The sequence below is a fragment of the Salvelinus alpinus genome, chromosome 12 (genome assembly GCF_045679555.1).
Source record: "Salvelinus alpinus chromosome 12, SLU_Salpinus.1, whole genome shotgun sequence".
Classification (NCBI taxonomy): Eukaryota; Metazoa; Chordata; class Actinopteri; order Salmoniformes; family Salmonidae; genus Salvelinus; species Salvelinus alpinus.
Window position 1 is genome coordinate 46,787,253 of NC_092097.1, and position 20,696 is coordinate 46,807,948.

The 20,696-nt window shown below is 41.0% G+C and overlaps 1 protein-coding gene across 3 annotated transcripts in view; it reads left to right on the top strand.

Moving 5' to 3' along the window:
- LOC139536253 (LHFPL tetraspan subfamily member 4 protein-like) overlaps positions 1–18,622 on the top strand; it is a 45,934-nt gene extending 27,312 nt beyond the window's left edge. The window contains exons 2-5 of one of the 3 annotated variants that reach the window (XM_071336616.1): positions 1,755–1,994; positions 10,135–10,151; positions 12,228–12,260; positions 13,971–18,622. In XM_071336616.1, the coding sequence (XP_071192717.1) occupies positions 1,755–1,994; positions 10,135–10,151; positions 12,228–12,260; positions 13,971–14,000 (320 nt within the window). In that variant the 3' untranslated portion in view covers positions 14,001–18,622. Of the gene's footprint in view, positions 1–1,754; positions 1,995–10,134; positions 10,152–12,227; positions 12,516–13,970 lie in introns of those variants that run through there. The other 2 variants (XM_071336617.1, XM_071336615.1) reach the window with 2 other exon arrangements.
- The last annotated feature ends 2,074 nt before the right edge of the window (positions 18,623–20,696 follow it).

A 20,696-nucleotide genomic window follows, 5' to 3' on the forward strand; every position in this document is an offset into this window, starting at 1 on the left:
TATAGTGCCCCTGCCTCAAGCAAAGTACGCTAAAACATACAGTGGCAGCTTGAACCGTATTATAGATGACTGTATGGTGTGGCAAAGGACAGACGCACCTCTTTATCTGGGGGTCTTTTTCACTGGGCTCAGCTGCAGCGTCAGTGTTCTCCACTGACTCCACTGAGCCTTGGGTGAAGATGAAGATTTCCTCTTCCTGCTGTTTTCGTTATTAATATTTTCTCTCTCCCTCTGGCTCAGCCTTGGTTGAGTGTAATTAGCAAGACAGAGAGGGATGCTTGCGAAGCGGTTCCATTGGCAATGAGGATTGACTTACGATGCAGTGTGAAATGCAGTGTCACATTTAAAAAAACTTTATTTCTTTCCATCACTTTCCTTTTTGCTCCATGTCCCCTTATTTTGTACTCTTTCCTTACTCCCAAAATGTTGTTGCCTAAATCTCACCTAACCCTCCCACCGTTCCCGTGCGCTGTCCCCCCTATACTACTCCTCCATTCCATACCCCCTGAATCTACCTCCTCACCCCCTCTCTAGTGTACACTTCATTTATCCTCCTCACCCCCCTCTAAATCTGTACACTTCATAATATTTCCCACTTCCCCGAAACTACACATGGACAAAATTATGTGGACACCTGCTTGTCGAACATCTCATTCCAAAATCATGGGCATTAATATGGAGTTGGTACCCCCTTGCTGCTATAGCCTCCACTCTTCTGGGAAGGCTTTCTACTAGATGTTGGAACATTGCTGTGGGGACATGCTTCCATTCAGCAACAAGAGCATTAGTGAAGTCAGGAATTGTTGTTGGGCAATTAGGCCTGGCTCGCAGTCGGCGTTCCAATTCATCCCAACGGTGTTCGATGGAGTTGAGGTAAGGGCTTTTTCAAACCGATCTCGACAAACCATTTCTGTATGGACTTTGCGTTGTGCACGGGGGCATTGTCATGCTGAAACAAGCTGGAAGCACGGAATCGTCTAGAATGTCATTGTATGCTGTAGCGTTAAGATTTCCCTTCTCTGGAACTAAGAGGCCTAGTCCAAACCATGAAACACAGCCCCAGACCATTATTCCTCCTCCACCAAACTTTACAGTTGGAACTATGCATTGGGGCAAGTAGATTTCTTCTGGCATCCGCCAAACCCAGATTTGTCCGTCGGACTGTCAGATTGTGAAGCATGATTCCTCACTCCAGAGAACGCGTTTCCAATGTTCCAGAGTCTAATGGCGGCAAGCTTTACACCACCCCAGCCGACGCTTGGCATTGCGCATGGTGATCCAGCTCTAGATGGGCAGAAAATTACGAACTGGTTGGAAAGGTGGCATCCTATGACGCTGCCCCGTTGAAAGTCACTGAGCACTTCGGTAAGGCCATTTGCAGCTTGTTTGTCTATTGAGATTTTTTATTTATTTATTTTATTTCACCTTTATTTAACCAGGTAGGCCAGTTGAGAACAAGTTCTCATTTACAACTGCGACCTGGCCAAGATAAAGCAAAGCAGTGCGACAAAAACAGCACAGAGTTACACATGGGATAAACAATCGTACAGTCATGGCTGTGCGCTCGATTTTATACACTTGTCAGCAATGGTTGTGTCTGAAACAGCCGAATCCACTAATTTGAAGATGTGTCTACATACTTTTGTATGTATAGTGTACTTCACCCTGTCTCAAGTACGCTAAAACATACAGTAGCAGTGTGGTCGTTAAACTAGATCTCCTCTCTCCCCCTCCACCTCCTCTATTCCCCATAGCTGTGTGTTTGCTCCTGGGCTGTATGATCTTCCCGGATGGCTGGGATGCGGAGGTGGTACGAGACATGTGTGGCGAGGAGACAGGGAAGTACACGCTGGGAAACTGCTCGGTGCGCTGGGCCTACATGCTGGCCATCGTTGGCATCATGGACGCCCTCATCCTCTCCTTCCTGGCCTTCGTTTTGGGCAACCGGCAGAATGACTTCCAGCTGGAGGAGCAGCTCAAAGCAGAACAGAAAGGTGAGGCGCTAATGATGCTAAGCTAACAGCTAGACTAATGCTAATATAGGCTAATAGCTAGGCTAATGCTAATCTACGCTAACAGCTAGCCAAATGCTAGTCTAGGCTAACAAATGGGATGTTAATCCAGGCTAACAACTAGGATAATGCTAATCTAGACTAACAGCTAGGTTAATGCTAATCTAGGCTAACAGCTTTTCTTTGAAATATGCGCCAAAAGTCCTCTTTGTTACCACATTTTAGCAGCAGGATTGTAAAATAAAGCACTGACCAGATGGGCTAGGTTATTTTTTTTTAAATTGCACGCATAACTGTAAATTGCTTTGGATAAAAACGTCTGCTAAATGGCATATACTGTATATTATTTTTTATTATTTCTATATATTGAGACACCAGTGGCTAATGCTAATTGTTTTCATATATCAAGCAATGTACTGGGTTTACAAAATGCTATGTAGTTATGTTTTCATTACATTTCAAAACCAGCCCTGTTCTTTTTTATTATTGCATTGATAATTAAGTTTCAATGTTTTGAGTAAAACTTTTGGCACAAACAAGCCACCATGTAGCTAGCTCAGCTCAAAGGCTAGCTATCTAGAACTATTTCAAAATGAAAACGACTAACTACAGCTATAGCTACCACAATGACATGAGAGCTCATGCCTGTTACACGAGGAAAGCCAATGCATCACCGCAGGGGGAACCCTATCCCAGGTCAGGACTGTTTTTCTTGTAGTTTGCACAGCCAGGGCTGGTTTTCCTGTTTGTTGGACTTGAAAATTGTGATGTTGATCGGGGGTGTAGGTTTAAAGTCTTTGTGTACCAGGGGACACATGTTCATAAATATTTTATATTGCATTTCAGTTTCTGTGAAATGCATTGTGATGTCGGGTGCATTACATCATCCAGGTTTTCAATAATCTACACACTGTTCCCTTTACAAAACCTTTGTCTATGAAATATTTCTGTGTTCTAGAGTTGAATAGCGAGGCAACGTTGCTCTATCTACATTTGGTGCGTCTGTATATTTTTTACGATTTACCAAAAATATTGGTGGCGTCGTGATGAGGGATGTTGCAGCATGATCAGAGGCAGGAGAAGACAGTGTGTCAAACTGCATTAAGAAAAATATCTAAATACCCCCCCCCCATCCTTCATAGCCCTCTGATTCTGTTGAATAAGTTTCCATGGTTACTTGTCATATTCCAGCTGGACTCTCTCTCTCTCTCTTTCCAATATTCCGATCATTCCCCCTCGATTAATCTTTCTCTCCCCCATCATCCATCCACTGGATGCTAATTTTGTTTCATCTGGTTCAAGGGGGGGTGGGGGGGGCTGGAAGGGTGCGTCTGGGCTAGCACCAGATGAGGTAGGGGGGTTGCAGTGAGGTTGTGGAGGGTGGTGTTGAGGCATCTGTAGTTGCCTGAGTAGCGGTGTTGCGTCAACAACAAAACCTAGCGGCAGCGTGCCAGAACTCATCTGGCGTTATTTGTCTTGCCTTAATCTACTCGGCTGTTTACCCACCCCACCCTCCATCTGTTTTTTAAAATCTCCTTCCAGACACGGTTTACATTCATAAATGTTCTCTTCCCTCAACCGAAGCAATTAAAGCGGTCATATTTATTTCCCCCTTAGTAGCATTTGCTCAGATGTAGCATAGTGCAACCTCCCGGTGGTATTCTCCACGTTCAACAACATTTCCCCCGTTTCCCATGAGGCTGAGCTTTATGGAGTTGTCTAGCCGGAGACAGGGAGCCATTAGCATCATGGCTAACTAGTGCTGACACATGTTCACTGCTAGTGTTCATTTGCAGGGTTAATTAAACCAACCCACAGGACCAGAGGCAGAGAAATGTTGGAATACCTTCACATAAATTCATCAGATAAAATAGCTTCATTCACAGCATCATGGCTCGTTTCATTGCGACATGAACGCTTGGTATTCTCTCGGTCTTGAAAATATGACACCCTGGAATGCAATTTGAAAACAAATATACATGAAAAAGTAGCCTAAATTATATTTTTGTTTGAATTAGATACAATGGAGCATCAACGAGCAGATGTGGACATGTTTCCAGACACAATATTCTGAGCGTTTCCCTCCCGTTTCTCACACCAGACCTCCTAGTGGTTCTCACCGTGGGAGGCCAGAATTTGGACAGTATTCCGACGGAGCGGCAAAACCTATTTGAGCCATCCAAGAGGAATCGTCTCATTCAACAACCCTTGGGGATAAACAATTGGTTTAACCTGCGATAGCAGTGAAATATAGTGCATTCACTTTTTCAACATTTTGTTGTGTTACAGCTTTAATTTAAAATTGATTACAATTCGATTTTTTTGGTCACTGGCCTACACACAATACCCCATAATGTCAAAGTGGAATTATATTTTTTAAATGTTTACAAATTAATACAAAATGAAAAGCTAAAATGTCTTCAGTCAATAAGTATTCAACCCCTTTTTTTATGACAAGCCTAAATAAGTTCAGGGGTACAAATGTGCTTAACAAGTCACGTAGTAAGTTGCACTCACTCTGTATGCACTAATAGTGCTTAAAACGTCTTATGGCTGCAATCTCATTAACGGGATGATATGACAACAGCCAGTGAAAGTGCAGGGCGCCAAATTCAAACAACAGAAATCTCATAATTAAAATTCCTCAAACATACATGTGTCTTATACCATTTTAAAGGTAATCTTGTTGTTAATCTCACCAAAGTGTCCGATTTCAAATAGGCATTACAGCGAAAGCACCACAAACGATTATGTTAGGTCACCACAAAATCACAGAAAAACACAGTCATTTTTCCAGCCAAAAACAGCAGTCACAAAAAGCAGAAATAGAGATAAAATTAATCACTAACCTTTGATGATCTTCATCAGATGACACTCATAGGACTTCATGTTACACAATACATATATGTTTTGTTTGATTAAGTTCATATTTATATCCAAAAACCTCAGTTTACATTGGCGCCATGTTCAGAAATGCCTCCAAAATATCCGGAGTAATTGCAGAGGGCCACGTCAAATAACATAAATACTCATCATAAACTTTGATGAAAGATACATGTTTTACATAGAATTAAAGATACACTTGTTCTTAATGCAACCACTGTGTCAGATTTCAAAAAGCTTTACGGCAAAAGCACAATATTCAATAATCTGAGAACAGCGTTCAGCCATAAAAGGAAGCCATACAGTTACCCGCCAAATTGTGCAGTCAACAAAACTCATAAAAAGCATTATAAATCTTCACTTACCTTTGTTGATCTTCGTCGGAATGCACTCCCAGGACTCCCACTTCCACAATAAATTTTTGTTTTGTTCGATAATGTCCATCATGTATGTCCAAATAGCTATTTTTGTTAGCGTGTTTGGTAAACAAATCCAATGTCAGGAAGCGCGTTCACTAAAACCTGACGAAATGTCCAAAAGTTCCGTAACAGTCAGTAGAAACATGTCAAACGATGTATTGAATCAATCTTTAGAATGTTTTTAACATAAATCTTCAGTAACGTTCCAACCGGAGAATTACATTGACTTCAGATGTGCGATGGAACAGAGCTCCCTCTCATGTGAACGCGCATGGTCAGAGCATGGTCAGGTCATGATAGACCTGACTAATTCCTGTCTCCTTCGGCCCCACTTCACAGTAGAGGCATCAGACAAGGTTCTACAGACTGTTGACATTAGTGAAAGCCGCAGGAAGTGCAAACTCATCCATATGCCACTGTGTATTCAATAGGGTCTTGGTTGAAAATCGACCAACCTCAGAATTCCCACTTCCTGTTTGGATTTCTTCTCAGGTTTTTGCCTGCCATATGAGTTCTGTTATACTCACAGACATCATTCAAACAGTTTTAGAAACTTCAGAGTGTTTTCTATCCAATACGAATAATAATATGCATATATTAGCAACTGGGACTGAGGAGCAGGCAGTTTACTATGGGCACCTCTGTGCACCTTTCATCCAAGCTACTCAATACTGCCCCTGCAGCCATAAGAAGTTAACATGATTTTTTTATGACTACCTCATCTCTGTACCCCACACATACAATTATCTGTAAGGTCCCTCAGTCGAGCAGATAATGTCAAACACAGATTAAATTACAAGACCAGGGAAGTTTTCCAATACCTCACAAAGAAGGACACCTATAGGTAGATGGGTAAAAATAAAAAAGCAGACATTGAATATCAACTTTGAGCATGGCAAAGTTATTAATTATACTTTGAATGGTGTATCAATACACCCAGTCACTACAAAGATATAGGTGTCCTCGTTTGCCAGAGAGGAAGGAACCCACTCAGGGATTTCCCCATTAGGCCAATGGTGACTTTAAAGCAGTTACGAGTTTAATGGCTGTGATAGGAGAAAACTGAGGATGGATACACAGCATTGTTGTTACTCCACATTAACCGAATTGACAGAGTGAAAAGAAGGAAGCCTGTACAGAATAACAAATATTCCAAAACATGCATCCTGTTTGCAACAAGGCACTAAAGCATGGGGTTCTTAAACTTTTACAGCCTGGGACCCAAATGAGAATTGCTGTGTTTTCCTGGGACCCAAGCTTAGGAAAATATGCAACTATATATAAATATCGGTACATTTCATTGCCCTTGTGCCTAAAACAAATGCAATATTGTCACGCTCTGACCTTAGAGAGCCTTTTTATTTCTCTATTTGGTTAGGTCAGCGTGTGATTTGGGTGGGCATTCTAGTTTGTATATTTCTTTGTTGGCCGGGTATAGTTCCCAATCAGAGGCAGCTGTCATTCGTTGTCTCTGATTGGGGATCATAGTTAGGCAGCCCTTTTTCCCACCTTCAGTTGTGGGATCTTGTCTTTGTATAGTTGCTGTTTAGCGCTACAGAGCTTTACGTTCGTTTATATTTTTGTTGTTCATTTAATAAAGTACGATGAACACTTTCCACGCTGCGCTTTGGTCTCATTCAATTGACGACGGACGTAACAAATATAGACAAAAGCAAATAACAATGAAATTAAATATCCATATAAATATCTATTAATGTTTATTTTCCCCCATTAAAACACTTACATATATGTCTAGGTTGGAACTGTTGCTGTTAAAATACAATAAATAATTTTCATTCTGAACTGGAATAAACGGATTGATCACATCACACAGATGAATAACAGAACACACACACAGGCTTTTTGATAGTGCAACACTAAGTAACAGTACAGATGAAAGATGATCAGACCTACTGTACATCTTACTGTAGAAATTATTGTTGAAAGAAAGTCTAGGTTGGAACTGTTGCTGTTAAAATAAAATACATATTTATTTGTTATTCTGAACTGGAATAACTGGAATAAACTGATTGATCACATCGCACAGATATAGACCAGAAAACACACACACAGTCCTTTTCTGGTCTATATCTGTGTGATGTGATCAATCAGTTTATTCCAGTTCAGAATAAAAAAGATGTATTGTATTTTAACAGCAATGTGTCTATTCTGGGCTCTGTTTTTGACAGTGCAACACTGAGGTGATGCTCAGCCTTGAAACTGTTTCTGTTCTTGTTTTTTAAGTATGTCAGAGTTGAGAACCCTGACTCACATAGGTATGTGGTGCCAAACTGGACCAGAACATCTCCTGCTTTCTCAGTCAGGCAGGAGACCACTTCCTGCTGTAGATGAGCAACCCAGAACTGTGTGAGTGTTTGCCTCAAAAAGCATCTTGCTTCAATCAGTTTATTCCAGTTAAGAATAACTATTATTATTGTATTTTAACAGCAACATTTCCAACCTAGACTAGTTTTCAACAATAATTTCTACAGTAAGATGTACAGTAGGCCTGATAATTTTTCATCTTCATCTGTACTGTTACTTAGGGTTGCACTATCAGTAACTAGCTTGCTTTGGCGAATGTTAGTACAAGGCCTGGGGATTGTTTGAAAGAGAAACTCACATCTACTACTATGAGAGTATGAGAGTACTCCCTTATTTCTGCTTATCATCACATGTTATAAAATGACAACAATACCTTGCTAGCTGACTTACTTTTCCACTGTCGAAGCACTGTTTCCTGAAGCATTCTGCCGTTCTGAAAGAACTTCCTGGGTTTACCATCATGCTGTGAATGTTTGGTCAGGGCGTGTCGTTTTATTAATTTGTTCGTTATGCGACTCATTAATAATCACTTCCACACACAAAACACATTGTGCGCGCTCCTCGTTATAAGTGTATATGAAAGAGAGAGAAACTCGTCGCTGTTATATGCGTTTCATAACAAATGAGCTCAGTCAGAACGTGCGGTTAGCATGAGTCCATTTGATGACAGCGGTGAGTGATGGCGAGTGGGAATGACAAGTCAGTGGCTGACAGCGCATCATCTGCTGCCTGAACGACAGCGCTGCGTCGTGTGTGTCGCGGAGTGATCTTCAAGAAAACTGCAGGAAAAAGATCCAGTAAACCGCGAAACACATGGGCATCTCCCTCTCACACTCGCGCAGTTGCCAAACTGAGCAGAGACCGCTGCTAAAGTGGAAAGCGCCCTGAACAGAGAGCGCAGATGCACTTGGCCAAATAAATTCTAGTAATTAATGAAACAATTATAAATGTACACTGACACGTTGCAACCCACCATTAACAGGTCCGCGACCCACCTACTTTAAGAAAGGCTGCACTAAAGTAATACTGCAAAAAATATGGCAAAGCAATTCACTTTTTGTCCTGAAAACAAAGTGTCATGTTTGGGGCAAATCCAATACAACACATTCATGAGTACCACTCTCCATATTTTAAAGCATAGTGGTGGCTGCATCATGTTATGGGTATGCTTGTAATCGTTAAGGACTGGGGAGTATTTCAGGATAAAAACAATTATGTAATGGAGCTAAGCACAGGCAAAATCCTAGAGAAAAACCTGGTTCACTCTGCATTCCCCCAGACACTGGGAGATTAATTTACCTGTCAGCAGGACAATAACCTAAAACACAAGGCCAAATCTACACTGGAGTTGCTTACCAAGAAGAAAGTGAATGTTCCTGAGTGGCCGAGTTTCAATGGCAAGAACTGAAAATTGATTGTCTAGCAATGATCAACAACCAATTTGACAGAGTTTGAAGAATTTAAAAAATAATAATAGGCAAATGCTGCATAATCCAGGTGTGGAAAACTCTTAGAGATTTACCCAGAAAGACTCTCAGCAGTAATCGCTGCCAAAGGTGCTTCTACAAAGTGTTGACTCAGGAGTGTGAATGCTTATGTAAATTAGATATTTTGTATTTCATTTTCAATAAATTAGCAAAAATATCTAAAAACACGTTTTCACTTTGTTATTATGGGTTATTGTGTGTAGATGGGTGAGAAAAAAAAACATTTAATCAATTTTGAATTCAGGTTGTAACACAACAAAATGTGGAATAAATCAAGGGGTATGAATACTTTCTAATGGCACTTTTATTATCACATTGAACTACTCTCAATTTGACACTGGGCTTGTGCATAAGTAGGCACAGAACTGTGTGAACAGAACTGTGATGTTGTGTCTGTGGCCTACATTCAGACATTATTTAGTATGAGGAAGGACTCTACATACAGATTACCAAACATGTTTAAGCTCTGTATAATAATAAACATAAACGGAAATAAATGCATATGCAGTGGCGGACTTAGCGATTTGGGCGCCTGTTTCAAAATGCTGTTGAGGGGCTGGTTTAAACCGAAACCCCCTGAAACATAGCAAAGTCTGCACCTGTGCATATGTCAACAACATTTAGTCTACACTGAGTATACCAAACAGCCTCAATTCGTCAGGTCATGGATTCTACAAGGTGTCGAAAGCATTCCACAGGGATGCTGGCCCATGTTGACTCCAATGCTTCCCATAGTTGTGTCAAGTTGGCTGGATGTCCTTTGGGTGGTGGACCATTCAAATCAAATCAAATCAAACTTTATTTGTCACATGCGCCAAATACAACAAGTGTAGACTTTACTTCTGTATGTATGACCATATTATGAAATTACAACAAAAAAAGACAACATTTGAAAAAATTTGTGGATAGAATATACATGTGCAGTCAAAATCATTTCCCCCCATTCACATCAATATCAATCCTACTGAAGAAGGTTGACTCAAAACAATTCTCCTTCTGTCTTCACAGATTTTGCAGTGTCCAGGGTAAGTCAAACCGCTGTTGTGACTGTTTGTGCTCTGTGGTGTGTTGTGATTGTAAGGTATCTGTGCTGTGTGGTCATGTATGTGGTGTGTACAGTGACCTCTGCTGACCAGGTGGATTAGCGAGTAGAGTAGATCCTGGGGCAGAATGCACTCCCACAGGAATGAGGTATACCACGAGTGGAGAGGAGCTGTTGAGTCAAATCACTGAGCCTCTGTCTGCAGTGGAGCTACAGGACACGGGCTAGTGTGTAGCTTCTCTGATCTCATATTGAGAGAGAGAGAGAGAGAGAGAGAGAGAGAGAGAGAGAGAGAGAGAGAGAGAGATGGAAACTGAGCTGCACTTCCTAACCTCCTGCCAAGTGTATGACCATATTAGAGACACATATTTCCCTCAGATTACACAGACCCACAAAGAATTCGAAAACAAATCCGATTTTGATAAACTCCCATATCTATTGTGTGAAATACCACAGTGTTCAATCACAGCAGCAATATTTGTGACCTGTTGCCACAAGAAAAGGGCACCCAGTGAAGAACAAACACCATTGTAAATACAACCCATATTTATGCTTATTTATTTTCCCTTTTGTACTTTAACTATTTGCACATCGTTACAACACTGTATATAGACATAACATGACATTTGAAATGTGTCTATTCCTTTTGTGAGTGTAATGTTTACTGTTAATTTTTATTGTTTATTTCACTTTTGTTTAATATCTATTTCACTTGCTTTGGCAATGTAAACATATGCTTCCCATGCCAATAAAGCTCCTTAAATTGAGAAAGAGAGAGGGAGGGGAAAATGCTAGCCTATTTTCGAGTCCCATTAACAAGCTCTCATAAACACAAATATGTAAGCTGTGAGCAGTAGCACCGGGGCCTATGAAAAATGAATTGTTAAAAGCACTAGTAGTGATGCTCAAGGGGCGAAACGTGTCCACCACTTTGTATTCCACAGAAAAGGAACATTTAATGTGCTGGGAAAAAATTCCCTGCTTATGTTGTTTTTTCTCACAATGAAAAGGAATTGTGTTTGAATATGTGAATACTTAATGTTAGTGTATTTTAAGAACTGTTTTCAGCTTGATCTGGAAAAAGGCTCATTCTTGGTTAAGGATGAAGAGGAGGGAAGGTTATCGTTGTTCAAGGAGAGACAGTACATCAGAGTAGTGTTTTCTATTAGACGAGTGTAAAAATGAACTCCTTGTCCACAGTAGATTTTCTACCTTGAAAACGTTGACTTATAGCTTCAGTCGATAAAAATGGGCGAAATGAAAGGTTAAGGCCTTTTTATTTGCACGTAGAACGAGACAACTGTCCTCGTCAGGTGGTGAAAGTAATGATAGAATCAGCCTACGATATGGAGAGAGACAGAGGGCTGGTATTTAATATACTGTAGTGAGCTGACGACACTGCTCTACAATCATTTTTGTAATGCATTTTAGTCAGCAGTACAGTATCCGTATTAGGAAGTCGTAATAGGGAATTTTGTCTGAGATCTGACAACTTCCTAATATGGATGCTATACAGCACACCTATAGGTTAACGCATGGTTTCCCAAACTCGGTCCTCGGGACCCCAAGGGGTACACGTTTATTTATTTTTACCCTAACACTACACAGCTGTTTCAAATAATAATCTAATCATCCAGCTTTGATCATTTGAATCAGCCTTGTATTGTTAGGGCAAAAACAAAAAAGGTGCATCCTTGGGGTCCCGAGGACCGAGTTTGGAAAACGCTGGGTTAATGTGTGGACTCATCCATGTCATTTTGACTCGAGGCCGCAGTAAGAACTTGAACTATCATAGAGGCTATAGATAGGCTAGTTTTGTCCCATAAATCATCCAATAAAATCAAACTACTAAATTGGACTAGGCACTGGTTGGATATGTTTCTCCCTTTCTATTCGATTTTGCACCTCTTCTCCATAATAGTGGACTAGAAATATGTATGTTTGTGTAGTGCTATAGATGCTAGTCAGGTGACAGAAGTAATCGGGTGTGGTAGACAATAGCTGTACCTTTTGTTGTCGTGACGATGCACAGGGCTAACACTACCTTCCTCCCCTCCAGCATCTCCACCTTGGCTCCACCCTCAAGATGGACGTAAGACCAATCAGCTCCCCCCATTTAATCAATATGATGGGGAATATGACCACTCAATCAACCAATGTGCATGTAACTAACCCTAGCATGCACCTGGAACCTGTTTGTTGCTGTTTCGGATGTTTTGATCTGCTCGCTTCTGTAATGAGTAGTACTGGTGTTTTGCTTCCTCCCTCCCTCGACCTCTCGTCATATGGTTCCTGCTCGTGATGCTTTCATATTAAAGGCCAACTCCTCAATTAGCACGTCAAAAAATACAGACAGAAAATAGACATCTAGATATCACTCTGTTCATATCCTCTTCCTAATATGGACGGACGGACGGGGGGGGGGGGGGGGGGGGGGGTTATGTTCCAGTTGGTGCCTCAGCACTCCGCCATTTGTTTCCAACGTGGGGGAGGAATGCGATGACTTAATTCGGTCTGCACCGCAGCCGTCCTGGTCCAGCCAAATGTGACACCTGTTCGGGCGGAGGAGGTAGAGCTGGGCTTCTGAACAGATTAATAACACTTTAAGCCCTTTTTCTCCTCCCTCCCCTCCACCTATTAATTCTCAGCCCCGCCTCTGATTGACTCACTTTTGGCATAATCTGATTTTCATTAAATTAGCTTAGAGGAAGAGTCATCACGGCAAAGTGCTACAGCTGTTATTATCCGCCGCCAGGCACACTGAGTCACAAACAGGAAGTTCATGTAGTCTCAGGTCCAAGCAGACTAACGATGTGGAGTTAGGGGAGGGTGTGACACGCAATGTGGGTTTAATTAATTGACTCATTACTTTGCTCATTAAGCAACGTAGCTGTTTTGCATCGAATGTTAATGGCTGATGGTTTGAAAACGTCAGCTTGGTTTCTTTGTGTGTTTTCTGCAAAGCGTTGAGAACAAAACAAGTCAAGCACATGCATATTCTTTTATGTGAACACTATTTTTATAACCAGGTAAAAAGACAATTGCATGTAAACAAGGTGACCAGATGCACGTTCTGAGGCACATCAGCTTTTGTTATGTGCTGTAGCGCAGTGCTGAATCCTATTCAATATACCGGCATAAATATCAAACATAATGAAAGTTATATACAAGATGGTCCCATACAAAAACATAATGAAATGTTGTTTCTAGCTATTTGGTCTGAAATGTCAGAGAAAATGTACTCAGCTGTGACCTTTAAATGGCATTACATTTGTATGTTTTTTTCATATTCCACACCTCAGTTACTAACAGTGACTCAATGTTTCATGCCCATTATGCGTACCCCTTCAAATCCACCAAGACATTTCATATCCGCTGTATTTTTATTTTTTACCTTTATTTAACTTGGCAAGTCAGTTAAGTACAAATTATTATTTACAATGATGACCTAGGAACATTGGGTAAACTGCCTTGTTCAGGGGCAGAATGACAGAGTTTTACCTTGTCAGCTCGGGGATTCGATCTAACAACCTTTCAGTTACTGGCCCAACACTCTAACCACTAGGCTACCTGCTGGATGAGATTAAATATTTGACTTCATTATAAGTAATAATAATAATAATGGTCACTACAGGAATTTGTTTTCTATTAAAGAGACCCAAGTATAAAATAGGGCATCAATTTTAATCAATCCAGAATGTCAACATTTGTGTCGCTACCCTTATTTCATACCAGATCCATTCCTGCTACGTCCTTATTCCTCTATCTCTCTCTCTACCTTTCGCTTTTCTTTTTTCCCCAGATTGAAATCCGGGAGACCAAGGATCCATGATAGGGTGTCCAACGGTTCCACTGAGCATCCCCCTCCCCACCCGTCCCCTCCTCTCCTTCCTCAGCTCAGCTCTTCAGGTCCGACCACTGGTCTTGAAGTGGAGGCTCCATCCAGCTGTTTGTAAAAATAGAAATGAAATGGAAGAGAAAATATATGTCTGTTTGAAGAGAACTACGATAAAAAGGAATAATATTATCAGCTTTATAAAACTCTGGGAAAATAATATATGATATACAGTATTAATTAATTATCACATAATATTACTGTAACAAAGGTAATTAAGTTATTGATGATGATAATGCTTGCGGCAGGCGTATTATATGAAAATCTGCATATATAGACAGATTTTCATTTTCCCCTCTTTGTATATGAAGTCTGGTTCCAAGAAATACACAAGAAAAGGTGTTTCTATGGAAACAGGGTAAAAAGACTTATAGCAAGTATTACCCCATTATTATCATCCCTCCAAACCCGTTGGAATAGCAACCTCTTTTTGATCAGCATCTTGGAAAAATGTGGATTATCGGCATCATTTATTCTCTTCTCTCCGTGTAATTTCATCGACCAACATCCCAGAACCAACAAAAATCATCAGGGGCAAGGACAGTGGTAATGGTGGACTGATTTAATTGACAGGCATTGAAAAGAAACAAGACTTAACTGCTCTCAGCTCTTTCATTCTACTGAATTTCGACCACATCATTTTTTTGGGGCCCATTTCTCTTACCGTCATGTTCCAATGGTTCTGTTTGTTCGTCCCACCAAAAGACAAAGCCCTGCATGCTGCATCTAACTCAGGCTTGCAAAAAAGGCTCACAGTACTCTATGGTCTGTCGGCAACAAGCTCCATGCCTGAGAAACAACATGCTCCATGCCTTAGACACAACAAGCTCCATACCTTAGACACAACAAGCTCCATACCTTAAACACAACAAGCTCCATACCTTAGACACAACAAGCTCCATACCTTAGACACAACAAGCTCCATACCTTAGACACAACAAGCTCCATACCTTAGACACAACAAGCTCCATACCTTAGACACAACAAGCTCCATACCTTAGACACAACAAGCTCCATACCTTAGACACAACAAGCTCCATACCTTAGACACAACAAGCTCCATGCCTTAGACACAACAAGCTCCATACCTTAGACACAACAAGCTCCATACCTTAGACACAACAAGCTCCATACCTTAGACACAACAAGCTCCATACCTTAGACACAACAAGCTCCATAGCAGTGTGGCCACCACTGAAGAAAAAAATAGGGGAAAAAATACTAAATTATGTTTTATTTAAAGATATATAATTTTCAGGAAGGTAAAAAGTTCTCAGCGTAAACTTAAATGACTAAAAGCAGATATAACAGATGTAGAAAAGGTAATGGAGAATATATTTTTTTATTATCTTTGAGAACTAACAATCACCTAAATAAAAACTATGGCATGGGGCCCCATTGATTTTGTTTGAGTCACTCAGATAACATAGAAACACAGCATAATCCATTGCAAAATGTGTAGAACTACATGAAATTAGCTTTAAAACAGCAAGAGAGGCCCTCCTTTTAGAGGCCCTCCTATTGTCTCTGCAGCCACGAGGAGGGCCTCTAAAACCGTGCCATTGTCCACACCCACATTAGGTCATGTTAGTATCATTGTGGATGCAGATCTGAGTATTCTCTCAGGGAGATAATTAAGAATATATACACTATTCAACCTGAGTAGACTAGAGTACTAGAGTAAAGTAGAGTAAAGTAGAGAAGAGTGTATGTTAGACACTGATACCTCAGATGCCCAGAGATTTTGCCCCACACTTTTCACAGATCTTCTTACTGTAAGGCTTAGTTGCAGTCAAAGGACATACAGACAATCTTAGGTCCTCCCTGAATTCTAATCTTAATTCTGCACCAACATCGCACATGGTGGTTGATTGACTCCATATTTCACCAATGAGAGCTCACCATTTTGGGATAACAGATCCCATTTTCCGATCCAAGATCCCATTTTTGGATCTCAGATCAAATAAATCCTGGATATCCCAGGGTTGTTCTCCAACAGCGATTTAGATGAAGTTTCTTGACATGTCTTGGAGAAGTCAGTGCTGCAACACAAGAGGTCATGTTGGATGTGGAGGGAATCAAAGCAATCTCTTTAGGTGGTCGACGGATTCCTCCGTGGTGCTTTCCCATCCCTGCACTGTCCCCATACGTTAAATCCCCCCATCCTTGAACTTTGAACCTCCAATATAGATGAGGAGATGTAAGTGCTCCTCTTTTTTTGAGATGTGACAAATATAACATAGGAGGGTGAGCTTATGAAGATCAACAAAGGGAGGAGGAGGAACCCAGTAAATTGGCAGCAAAGCCTGACAAACAAAAACAGTCAACGTCCTACTGTAAAACATCAGTCAGAGGCAGGTACCCTTTCTTCATCCTCTCCTCTCCCCATCCCTCCTTCCTTCGGCTCCCGTGGATCAGCCGTTCTAAAATGACAACTTGTAAATGCAAAAATCTATGTTTCCTTGGTAGCATTTGAATGAGGATCATCATAGTGTTTTGGATAACTTTTTTTTCCCCCCGTGCCACGGCCATTTTCAGACCAATTGTTTCCGTTTAGCGAGACTCATTTGAAGGAAAGCGTGTCCTTCTCAGGCCCTTTATCCACCTGACATGGACATGGGGACTAAAGACTGGTGTGACAACTGACCACAGAGGGATAAGAATGGGACAGATAGAATAAGATATGAACAGATAGAACAAAAATATATATAATTTGGTGTGCTTAGTATTAATTTCCTTTCACCTGTTTTCTACATGTCTGTACTCTTTTCTGATTATGTTTATAAAGACAATATGACAAGAGGACTGAGTTGACCCCCAACTATAGTGTTACGAGGTTGTGCATATCAACACCTGTCCATCAAATGATGGACAGGTGTCTATAGACACTGATGGGACAAGAGCCCACGTTGACGGAGGTGTACGGGAGTACCTCATGGTCGAGTACTTGGACCCTTACAAATATTTGGAGTTTTATATTTTACAAAGAGTCCTGTGTTTTGTGCAGTAGGGGTGACCTCACTAGGCTGTTTTGTTTTGAATCGTGCCGTGAGGCACACCTTTCATTGGATGTTTCACTGGGCTAGTCTCCTGTAAACCACTCTCACGTCCCATTGGCCTGACGGCCCAGTGTGGGGGAAGAGCTGCAGGAATGACAACATCCCGAAGGTTTCCTCAGGACAGAGCTTCCAAATGGTCACTGGGTTCCCTATGTAGTGCACTACTTTTGTCTCTGTGTTCCCTATGTAGTGCACTACTTTTGACTCCTTGTTCCCTATATAGTGCACTACTGTTGGTTCCGTGTTCCCTATGTAGTGCACTACTTTTGTCTCTGTGTTCCCTATGTAGTGCACTACTGTTGGTTCCGTGTTCCCTATATAGTGCACTACTGTTGGTTCCGTGTTCCCTATATAGTGCACTACTTTTGTCTCCGTGTTCCATATGTAGTGCACTACATTTGACTCCGTGTTCCCTATGTAGTGCACTACTTTTGTCTCTGTTTTCCCTATGTAGTGCACTAGTTTTGACTCCGTGTTCCCTATATAGTGCAGTACATAAGGAATAAGTTGCCAAAAGTAGTGCACTATATATAGGGAATAGGATGCCATTTGAGACGCAAACTTTGTAAAGTCTTTTCAAAGCAGATTTTTACTCCTACACCAGCCTCACATCAGTTCTAATTCAATGTGTACAGTATGTAACAACAGAGGAACTTCTACCATCTCCATCTTGTAAAGTATATTGAAATGTATTGGGATGGTTCGAATGGGGGTCTATTTCATTTTTATATTCTCCCTCATGTTTTCCTGTGACTGACATTAAATATCTCTCCAACTCATTCTTATCAGACAGGATTTTTTTTAACAACAACTCTTTGTTTTAGCTCCAAAGCGACCTATCAGTAAATTGCCATATCAATTCTTCTGAGTCATTTCCAGAAACGTGATGATATATCTGGTATGATAACTGTCCACATGTATGTTAGTTATATGATCTCTTACTCAATCCAGACTTTGATATGTTCAACTGAAATGTGCCAAAAATGACATTTAAATTCTATCCTTAGTCTTAGTGTCGAGCATCCCTCCAAATTAGTCATATGTCAAACCACGCTCACTGAGATGAGTTTGTGACTCCAATATACGTGATACTCTGTACCCATGTCTGACAGTTAAGAGCGTTTGAGGTAGTCACATGCACTGTCACTTTTACTCTGACTTCTCTTAAGAATCTGTTTTCCTTTTTTTGATCAAAAATATGCCAAAACAAGAAAAGGGAAATTGTGGAATACTTTTTAATTCATTCAGAAATATATATTTTGACGTGCATTGTGTGTTGAATGCTTTTCTTTTCAGTCTTACTATTTTTGCTTTACTATAGTTGTAATGTTATTTTCTATCTTAATGAGATGCTTGGATGTCTCTCAATGTTATGAAAATGGAATGTTTATGCAAAATTGTCACAGCAGGAGAGTCCATTGTGACAGACATTATCACGCACCAGTTTTACATTGTTGGTCTTGTTGTTTTAAAGAAACGTATTAATAAATCAATTGAATATCGTGCTTTCCCATGATTTCATATTATGGTGGAGAGAGACACTGTAACAACCTGGAAAATATTATAATAATGCATTCAGTTAACTTTAACCTCATTTAGTAGTATTTATTAAAATTAAGATGTATCCAACACAAATCTACAAAAAAAACATATATTATATATAGTATACGATGGTGACAGGTGTGCGGGATAATCAGCAGCCTGATGACCTAGAGGCCGGAGGGGGAGTTGTAGTCAAAAGTTTGGACACAACTCCCCCTCCGGCCTCTAGGTCATCAGGCTGCTGATTACCCCGCACACCTGTCACCATCGTCTCTCATGAGGCCAGCGCCTCATGACACTCACCTGGACTCCGTCACCTCCTTGATTATCTTCCCTATATCTGTCCCTCCCCTTGGTTCTTTCCTCAGGTGTTATTGACTCTGTTTTCATGTCGGTGTATTGGTTGTGTTACGTGTTTATTGTTTCATTTATTTATTAAAACACTCACTCCCTGAACTTGCTTCCCGACTCTCAACGCACTCGTTACAGGTGCCTCGCCGTCCCTGCCGACTGACTGCCTTGTACGAGATGATTTTCGTTGTTTAGTTCCCACTCACTCAAACATGAACAAAGCTAAAAAGAAAACATACAAATATGTCCTTTTAAGTGCTCAGTATAGTGATCAAATCAAATTGTATTCGTCACATGCGCCGAATACAACAATGCTTACTTACAAGCCCTTTACCAACAATGCCGTTTTAAGAAAAAAGGATGAAGAAGATATTTACTAAATTAACTAAAGTGTAAAAAATACAAATACACAATAAAATAACAATAATGAGGCTATATATAGGGGGTACCGGGACCGAGTCAATGTGCAGGGGTACAGGTTAGTCGAGGTAATGTGTACATGTAGGTAGGGTTAAAGTGACTATGCATAGATAATAAACAGTGAGTAGCAGCAGGCCATTTGTTTAACTGTTCAGCAGTCTTATGGCTTGGAGGTAGAAGTGTGGTAGCATAGAGAACAGTCTATGACTTAGGTGATTGTAGTCTTTGACAATTTTTTGGGCCTTCGTCTGACACCGCCTAGTATATAGGTCCTGGATGGCAGGAAGCTTGGCCCCAGTGATCTACTGGGCTGTATGCACTACCCTCTGTAGCACCTTACAGTTGCCATACCAGTCGGTGATGCAACCGGTCAGGATGCTCTCGATGGTGCAGCTGTAGAACTCTGACCGCAAGGCACTACAGAGGGTGGTGCGTACGGCCCAGTACATCACTGGGGCCAAACTTCCTCCCATCCAGGACCTCTATACCAGGAGGTGTCAGAGGAAGGCCCTAAAAATTGTACGTACAATCACTGTGATGATGACATCGTCGATGCACTTCTTGATGAAGCCGGTGACAGGTGGTATACTCCTCATGCCATTGGATGAATTGCGGAACATATTCCAGTCTGTGCTAGCAAAACAGTCCTGTAGCTTAGCATCCGTGTCATCTGACCACTTCCGTATTGAGCGAGTCACTGGTACTTCCTGCTTTAGTTTTTGCTTTTAAGCAGGAATCAGGAGGATAGAATTATGGTCAGATTTGCCAAATGGAGGGCGAGGGAGAGCTTTGTACGCGTCTCTGTGTGTGGAGTAAAGGTGGTCTAGAGTTTTTTTCCTTTGGTTGCACATGTGACATTCTGTTAGAAATGAGGTAAAACATATTTAAGTTTGCCTGCATTAAAGTCCCTGGTCACTAGGAGCGCCGCTTCTGGATGAGCATTTTCTTGTTTGCTTATGGCCTTATACAGCTCGTTGAGTGCGCTCTTAGTGCCAGCGTCGGTTGTGGTGGTAAATAGACGTCTATGAAAAATATAGATGAAAATAGTGTGGTCTACAGCTTATCATGAGGTACTCTACCACAGGCAAGCAATACCTCGAGACAACCTTAATATTAGACATTGCGCACCAGCTGTTATTGACAAATAGACCCCCCCATGCCTCGTCTTTCCGGAGGTAGCTGTTCTGTCCTTCCGATGCATGGAAAACCCAGCCAACTGTATATTATCTGTGTTGTCATTCAGCCACGACTCGTGAAACAT